The sequence below is a fragment of the Coffea arabica genome, chromosome 7e (assembly GCF_036785885.1).
Source record: "Coffea arabica cultivar ET-39 chromosome 7e, Coffea Arabica ET-39 HiFi, whole genome shotgun sequence".
NCBI classification, from domain to species: domain Eukaryota; kingdom Viridiplantae; phylum Streptophyta; class Magnoliopsida; order Gentianales; family Rubiaceae; genus Coffea; species Coffea arabica.
Genome location: NC_092323.1, coordinates 23,018,024 through 23,027,029, shown reverse-complemented (window position 1 = coordinate 23,027,029; position 9,006 = coordinate 23,018,024). Strand labels below are relative to the sequence as shown.

The 9,006-nt window shown below is 36.3% G+C and overlaps 2 protein-coding genes and 1 long non-coding RNA gene across 3 annotated transcripts; all 3 read right to left on the bottom strand.

Annotated features, from left to right (window-relative positions):
• Positions 1 to 868: 868 nt before the first annotated feature.
• Positions 869 to 1,432, bottom strand: LOC140011309 (pectinesterase inhibitor-like). The gene has a single exon (XM_072060099.1). It carries the CDS (start codon positions 1,430 to 1,432, stop codon positions 869 to 871), a length of 564 nt encoding a protein of 187 aa, XP_071916200.1.
• Positions 1,433 to 4,870: 3,438 nt separating this feature from the next.
• Positions 4,871 to 5,734, bottom strand: LOC140011308 (uncharacterized). Its single transcript, XM_072060098.1, has one exon. The coding sequence runs from the start codon at positions 5,732 to 5,734 to the stop codon at positions 4,871 to 4,873; it is 864 nt and encodes a 287-aa protein (XP_071916199.1).
• A 159-nt stretch (positions 5,735 to 5,893) lies between these two features.
• LOC140011030 (uncharacterized) lies at positions 5,894 to 8,424 on the bottom strand. Its single transcript, XR_011818257.1, has 2 exons — positions 8,237 to 8,424; positions 5,894 to 6,079 (listed from the first exon to the last, which is right to left on the bottom strand). It is a non-coding gene; the product is annotated as an uncharacterized lncRNA (long non-coding RNA).
• Between the last annotated feature and the right edge of the window lie 582 nt (positions 8,425 to 9,006).

Sequence of the window (9,006 nt, the reverse complement as noted above, 5' to 3'; positions counted from 1 at the left end):
ATGGATTCTAGCTATGGAAAAGGTATAGAAATAATCGAGCTGCTGTGAAGTGGAGAGTTATAGTGTCGTAGACGAAGATGAAGGCTAGAAATGGGAAAACATAAAGGAATAGCTGCGAAAGGTTTTAGGGAAAACAAATAAGAACAATATTTTCTTGCAAATTTATCCAAAGAACTAAACAAATGCTCTTGATACTATATTAGAAATTCAGAGTAGGGAAAATTAAATACTTTTCTAAAAATTTGTATCATGAGACAATGCATGTACTTATGGACTTGTCTAAAATGAATCTAAATAACTAGTACATCAAATTTTGTCTAATACCTATGAGATAATATATCCTAATTCATACTAACTCGACAAGGTAATATGCTAATCGGTGTTCATTGATGCAAGAAAATATAACCTTACTAGTGCTAATGACTCTGAAGATACAAGAGATTTATGGTTTCGAAAGAATGCCCTAACCCGTGGTTGTTACTGGTGCCAAAATTACCCAAACTTTTTCTAGCAAAAAAAGAATTTATTTATATTAATAGAACAATAATCCTTTTTACCTTTTGGACATACCACACGATTTACAAGTCTATGTCCGGACTAGGTGTAGATAAGTATTTACCTTAATCAATAATTGTTGACTCTACTCGTTATCACTAAATTTATACATTTTTGTACAAAAAAAAAAAAAAAAACTAGACTACAATTTGGTATATCAAAGTGCAATTTTTTTTCTTCCAGAAATGTTCTAATGGAAAAGCATTCACTTTCTATAAAAATACACAAGAGCAAATCTATATATTAAGTTTGAAGAATTTCAAAGATGATTTAACATCACAATTTTCTGTAGATGGATCATACATTCATATTTCTATCCAATACAAGCATCGGTTTTGTGGCACTCATTAAGATTTAGAACAGCTAAGGTAATTTCAACTATATCAGCAACATTTTGTATTTCTGGCGTCAATGAAGGTTCAAGTGGCTTGGGGTCATTTAATGCATCTTCACATTCCGTAGCGTCATCGAAGGCGCCTGTGAGTGCTATGGCAAGGTTTGAATAGTTTTCATGATTTAGCATTGAAAAATCTTGGTCCAATCTAGAGTTGACTCCATCATATAAATCAGAACATGCTCCGAGAGCACGTTTGAGAAGAGGATCTGTGGTGGTTCTTAGAAGACTTGAGATTTTTGAAGAGGTCCCAGCAGCAATTGCTTTGGCCTTGTCGTTGAGTATGGTGCAAAAGCCACTAGGACTAGTCTTCAAATTGCTTCGAGGATCGGCGGAGATCACATCAATACATTTGGCACTGTGGGTTGTCTTTTTACACCACGTATGGAAATCCTCGGCTGCAGTGCCTTGAGAGGCAAGGACGAGCAGGAGGAATGTTGCTATCGAAAGCATGAGAGTTAGGCCAACTCTAATGGTAGACATAATCTTCCTTAAGCTGTTTTGATCTTCCGCTAAGTAATGGATGGCTTTGAAATTTTTGAGATGAGGACTGAAAAAGGTTGAAGGCCTTTTAATATAGAAAACAAGTGAAGACAAAGAGATGTATGGTAATAGGTAGTAGAAAATATGGTAGGACGGAAGGGGCAGGTAAAATGAAATTTATACCATTCAATTTTTACATCTCATTAATGACCTTTCAATATGGCCATCGATATGGTCATTATGGTCATTAATGACCATATTTTCAATATAGTAATGACCTACCATATTTTCAATATTTTCAATTATGGTCATTAATACCAAATTGAAAGGTAAAATGAAATCTATTTTGGAAAGGTATAATGACCTACCATATTTTCAATTAAAAAGGTCATTATACCTTTCAATATTTTAATGACCATATTACCTTTCAAATAAAAGAAAGTGAAAACATCTCATTAATGAAATTTAAAACATCGCCTTTCAATTACCTTTCAATGACCTTTCAAAATGGTCATTTACATCTAATTATACCTTTCCAAAATAGATTTCATTTTACCTTTCAATTTGGTAATTAAAAATATCGCATAGATTCATAATTTGGTAGGGCATTCAACCGCATTGAATTTCTTGACAAATTGGGAATTTATACTAGTGGCCCCAGATAAGAAAATAATCAACAATATAAGATACCATCTAGCTAATGGGTGCTCAATGGGCTCTCAATAATATGGTTAAAATTACCATAATTGACGAATTTTAACAATTAAGAGGTAATGTCATTAGTTTTGGAGAACTTCTGGCGAATGACAAAAATGACCATTTCAAATAAACCAATAAAGGTAGGTGAAAGTTGGACTATTTGTGCTTCAATTTCATCTCTTTCTATTCTTTTCTTTTTTTGTTTAGTTGTCTTTTTTTCTACAACATAAATTTAGAAATATAATAATTTACTTTCGTAAAACTAAGCACAAAAGTGTGGCCAACTTTATGCTCTTTTCTTTTATGGATCTAAAAGATGCATAATACTGTCAAGGTAGTTAAAGTAGCTTATTTTTATACTTTTATTTCTTTTTTATTACAAAGAGATAATGGTTTCCTAAATTCTAGACCAAACCAAATCAAGACTTTTATGGCTAAAAAAAGGAAAACAATTATAAACTTGAAACTTGTTATCCTCCACAAAAGACAAATTGAAAGGTAAAATGAAATCTATTTTGGAAGAAGACATAGAATAATAAATTTTTTAAAACTTGTAAAAGAAGAAAATATAGAAAAAAAAAATTCAAAAACATCGACAAAACAAGCAAGTACTCTTTAGGTGAATTTTAAACAAATTCTCTTAATTAAACAAATTGTATATGAATGGTTCACTAGGTTTTCTTTTTCTTTTAGTTGATAAATGAATTTAATTTTAACATGGTTCTTGTGACATTTTACATCACTTGTCAAAACCAACTAATGATTTTGATGTGAAAATATGTAAAAATAAAATAAAATAAAATGAGTCAACTTCCAATACATGAATATTTTCAACTAAAATGATCTCTCTTGGATTTTACATTTGTTTTATCTTTAATATATTTTCTCAAAGCATTGAAGATTTTAAACATGAGTTAAAACTTTTGTAGTTCTAAACATGAGTTAAATATGAGTTTTACGCATCTTGATTCCATTTTTGAGGCTTAAAAGCATCACTTTTGGTGCCATGGTGAATTCATTATTTCAACGGTAGAAAGATAAGTGTTTGCACAAGATCTGTGATACTTATTTTTAGAAAAAAGGTTACGTATGTCATTTAATATTTGAATACCTTAAAAGTAGCTTTCCAAAATGTGAAATGATTAAGTAGACTATTTCTTGTCTATATTAATGATTGGATAATGGGCACCCATTAGAAAATCCCTAGATTTAATTATTAATGAGTGAATCAGTAACTTGCCATGGATATGAGTGAAGTAATTTATATGATTTAATTGTTCTTTTTCATTTATGGTAGGTTAATTGATATGCTAATAGCAAGTCCATAGTGGAAACAATTAGAGCGGGAAATGTGATTGTTTGTGAGCATAAATAAATATACATAACTTTCTTACTTTATATAAGCACAAAAATTAAGAATAACAAAGTGGTGACTGATTATAGTTAACAAACTTAGCAAATTTTCTAAAATATGACCAAAATTAAACACAATAAGAATGTAAAGTAAGACCAGTAGTCAGGGAAGAGGTCTTTGAATTCTTCCCACTGTTAGGTTCAAGGTTCGAATCTTAAGTCTGACAGTTAGGGGTGAAAAGATTGTGGAGAGTGGAGGGACATTTAAAAAAAAGAATGAAAATTAAGGATAGCAAAGTGGGATTTTTTTTCTTTTTTTTTTTTTTGAGTGTAAGTAGGAAGTTTTTAACACTTTGTCTCCAACTTATAATCTTTCCCACCTTACCCCTTACCTCTTACCCCAACAAGGCAAATGATTAATCATTATTAATAGAAACATTACACCTAAAACATGGAACAGTTTAGGATTAGTTGTTGTTAACAAAAATAAAATAATTTAAATCTAACCAAATAAATTAGGGCAATATGTGTGAGGCATCGAAATTCTACTTGTCTTTATAGCTCTTATTTGAACTTACTTGCCTTAAAATCTTGGTTGCTTTAATGGTTACATCATGATTTATCCCCTATTGTATTATTTACCTTGGTGCATGCTTAATTTGGTGCATGATAAGTTTCATAGTGCAGCATACTGGTGTGATCAACTAGTAAGATGTGTGCAATAAATTTGGAGGATTAGAAAAAGTTTTATACAAAAGGGACTATGTGACATAAGGTGTTAAGAGTCAATTTGGAGAAACCCTAGATATCTTGGTGAAATAGAGACAAATAGAGGGACAGAGATAGATATCTTTTCTTTTCTTGTCATTTGTCAAGTAGCCAACCAAAGCTGACCATGACCTTGGCCAAGATAAGCTTTTCTTTCTTCCCTTTTCTTTCTTCACCATTTCTTCCTTCTTTGTCTTGTCTTGGCCGAAATTCTTGAGGCGAAAATAGGGGAAAACCAACTCCAAGTTCAAGCATTGATTTCTTGCTTGATTAGTGAGAGAAAACAAGAGAAAATCCTAGTCTACTCCGACAAACCTAGAATAAGCTTGGAAGGAAGCTATTGGAGAGGTTTTGGAGGAAGAAACCCTTGAGTACTTCATGCTTGGCTGTCCATCTAAGGTTTTGGAGGTAAAGAGGTGAACTTTGTTAGAAATCTTCCCTTTTTTTTTTTGATCAATAACTTATGATTTTATTGAACTAACACCAGGGAACATAATACAATTCTCAACAACTCTCAACTCAAGAGTCTCCTACGAAAATTCGGGAAACCTAACTACTCCATCTGGATCTCACCCCGGACCTTCACAGGCAATGTGCGATGACTCCAAAAATCGTCTCCTACTCCATGTCTGCTCCTAGGTTAGCCAAATAATCAGCCGGCTTGTTCGTCTCTCTATAGCAATTAGTGATTTCCCGGAAGTAACGCTTATATCTGAGCAAGCCCTCCAGCTCCCGTTGCAGTCTCCACGGGCATCCTCGTTTCCCTTGTAGAATCTGCACCAAGACTAGAGAGTCAGTCTCGATATATAGGTCATGCAAGCCGCGGGCTACACATAATTGCACCCCAAATGCCATAGCCTTGAGCTCCGCGTGTAAACTCATCAAGGAGCCAAAGAAGCAGGAATATCCGAAAATGACCTGCCCGTCCGAGTCCCTCATCACGCCCCCATCCCCACTAACTCCCAGGTTCCCCCTAGCACAGCCATCTGAATTCAGCTTACACCCTACCGTAGGAGCCACCCAATGCACTGGAAATATCGACATCCTCCGTCTCATAGCCAACAAGGAAGAGTGGAACACCTCCCAAGAGCCCGACGAACATGTTATCTTCGGAAAATGGCAATGGTATAAGTCCCTTAGTTGGTGAAAAACCTGCCACACCACCTCAGTACCCATCATACTTCTCCCTTCAAAGACTCCTTTGTTCCTTGCTTTCCACAATTCCCAGCAGGTGAGCATAGGGAGCAGCCGATTAACGAATTTGAGGTACACATTTTGCCCCCGGCGCAACCACAACCTTAGCACCCTGTGCCGCAAATTGGACACCCCGCCCTCTTCCCCTGGGTCCTCGAAACTACTCCAAACCGCCCTTGCTACATCCCCTGTGCAAAACGTGTGGTCAAGCCCCTCCTCGTCCGGCTCCGCGCAACAATGACACCTAGATGGGCCCTGAACCCCAAATTTACGTAGTACATCTGACATGGGAAGCCCTGACCGTAGGAGCTGTGACGACCCCACCTTTCCCTAAGGCGTACCAAAGGGTTCGGCAGACCGCCTGCCCAGCTCTCGCCAGGACTCACTCACTATCTCAATCGAGTCACGTACACACATCCATGAACCATAAATAACATTCCCAATTCAAGCTTATAATTTACATTAATAGAAATCGAAGTACAAAGTCTCAATACACCAAACTAGTTCAGAACGTGTACAATCCAAGTACAACATGTTTCATTCGAGGAATAGCGCGAGTACAAGACCAAAAAGTCAAAAGTCAAACAAAAGGCTACGCTAGTCTTTTACAAGTCTCACGCATCACTCGTACCCCTGAAAGGAAAACAAATGGAGTGGAATGAGCTAAGAGCCCAGTGAGGTTCCAAATAGCAAATTGACCATTATTTATAAGTACGAGTTTTCGATATAGCAAAGTAACGAGCATAAAGTGTTCATAAAGTGTTCATAAATGTGAACAGTAGCACGTCAAGTAGCAATCTTAAAATGAGCGCATGTAGAAAATTTTTCAAAAGAAACAATAATCCAATAAACAATAATCATTCCAAAGTATAAGGATACGGATGACTCTCAGGAGTCAAATTCCCATTGCATTACCAGAAGCTTGATCCCGTAGTAGTTGACACTCCGTCAACTTTCAAGTAAGTAACCAATCCAGTAGAACACCACTTAAACGACTCTCCGTCCACCGTTCAACCCCCAGCTGGGCCCAAAATCCTCAAGAACACGGGTGGTAATACTCGAGTATACCGATTAGTCGAGGAGATATCACTCCACTCGACGATACAAGAGACCCAGGGTTCGTTACCCAATCGACCAAGCCCTTGCCGGCTCGACTAGAGTAACTCGCCACAGGGTTTCTGGAATTCCAGGAAGTGCGCGCATCATAAACAAGTATATCAAGTCAATTGCAACAATAAACAAGTATATCACGTAAGGGCAAGTGCGATAAAGTACACTCTTGCCCTTACAATTCACGTATATAACATGTAATCAGATTGGTCACGTATCAAGTTCAAGTATCAAGTTCAATTCGGTATTTGAAAGCACTCACCCAAAAGATATAGTGCTACTGGTCACTTTCAGGTTATACTCCGAGTTCGGAGTCCAAATCTGCGATAAAACTCAATTTGAGAACTTTGAAACATGACTAGAGTTCGAAACTTAGACGTTTCGTTCAATAAGAATCAAGAAATTGAAATTCACTTGGAGAATACTCGTGAGATACTCGCTCACTTTTTAAATGATAAAACTTTGTAACATTTATACTTGAAATGGTCATGCGAGTCAAAAGTACAAGGGAAAACGTACTTTGAGCAATCATTATTTCATTTCTCAAGGGTACAAGTTCGGCCAAGTCCTTACTTATATACCTCGAACAAGAAGACTCAAGTACCCTAGATGGTTCAAGTACTATTCATATCAACTCGACCCAAGTCGCAAGTGTATTTATATAGTCCTCGAGCGTAAATTTGGGCAGCATGCCCTTTGTGTTTACCTAATTTTCCAGCCATTTAGGCTTCATTATTTTTCTTCAACAACAGCCCAACAACATACATATCAGCAATTTATGTCAAGAGCCGTTCCATAGGCTCACAATATCATAACAACAAGAACCGCATCAAGTACAAGTGCAGAAATTCAATGTGGCACAAGACAGATTTGACGTATACAAGCGGAAATAACTTATCCAAGGCTACACTTATCGGATTAATACGAAACCTGTGCCATTTCGAAGCTAAGACACAAAGCTACAACATTTATGAAGGTCACTTAGTCCATTTCCTAATGTAACTTAGTAAAAATCTCAGACTACTAAACCAGAAACCAATTCATCGGCTGTTTAAACGCATTATGCTGTAGCGGACCTAACTCAGTGTACACAAGTCCGAATCAGGTTTTCTTTGAGGCATTTTAAAGCTACTTCAGAACACTACAACTTTTATGTTTTGGCCCAGAGCTAAATCAGAATGGATCCTGATCAAAAATCGTGATAAACTGGACTGAACTGAAGAAACGGACTGCTGGGAAATTCTTAAAACAGCAAGGGTATTTTGGACTTTTCACGACCTCCGTTGCTCTGATTGAGCTGAAATTTTACAGGCACCTATAAAATGCCATTCTCTACAACTTTCCTTCTTTGACAAAAGGCCAATTCGGCCTCTAACATATAGGTACAATTTCGGACAGAATGCTTGGGAAATTTTCCAGAAATCTGCAATTTTTAGCTCTAAGTGTAATTTCCTCAAATTTCTGGTTCTAATCACCACTAAACAACCTTATATAACCTTAATTGCAACATTTACACATCATACATCACATTGAGCAGAAAATCAGAACCCCTAGTTCATCAAATAAATTGGGGAAAACCTCTAAATCATGCTAATCATCCATGATTCCACCACTATAATCAAACTACTAACTTAATTTAACAAAATCAAAAGCAAAACTTAGAGAGATGAGTTCTCTTACCTTGGTTAGAAGTCTCTAAAAGCAGCCCCAAGCTTTCCTTTTCCAAACTTTCACCACCAAACACTAACTAACCACTCAAAGACAAGATTAATCGGTTTCTTTTGTTTGATTTCTCACTTTGTTGGTGGATTGAAGAAGAAATGGAGAAGAGTTTTGTTTTTCCTCTCTTGTTCTTACTCTCTCTCTCTCTCGGCTCTTAGCAGCAGAAAATGAAGAGAAATGAAGCTGATTTTTGTCTTATAAGGAGTAAGAAGGTTAGAGTTAATTAAGACCACAATTTGGCTAACACTTGGACAATTCTTAGCCACTAATTTTTCTCTTTCTTCCCCTTGCTTATAAGCCACAAATTTCGGTCCCCTTAGCTGTAATATAAGAAGATATTTTGGCTCAAATATCAATAAGCTTGTGGTGCAAGAAAGTGGTGGTCCAGTGGTGCGTTCAAACGGTAGTGCGCGGGACCCGCCGGTTCGCGCCGTTTTTCTTAAAAACTCACGTACTAGGGTTTTTACTTCCCATTCACTAACCTTATTTTACTGCTACTACTCACATATTATTTTTCACTTAAAAGTCACTTTTAATCTCCAAATTTAATCCTTACTCTGTACCGAAAATTCATCCGGCGAAAAATCGCGAAAACCCTAATTTTACTCCAAACTTGAAACCAAAGCGTAAAACCTTATTTTCTAGGTTTATTTACACTTATCATGGGATAATTGGATAGTAGGGCTTTAATAAATGATAATCTTCAAATAAAAAGAAATTTTTAAGAA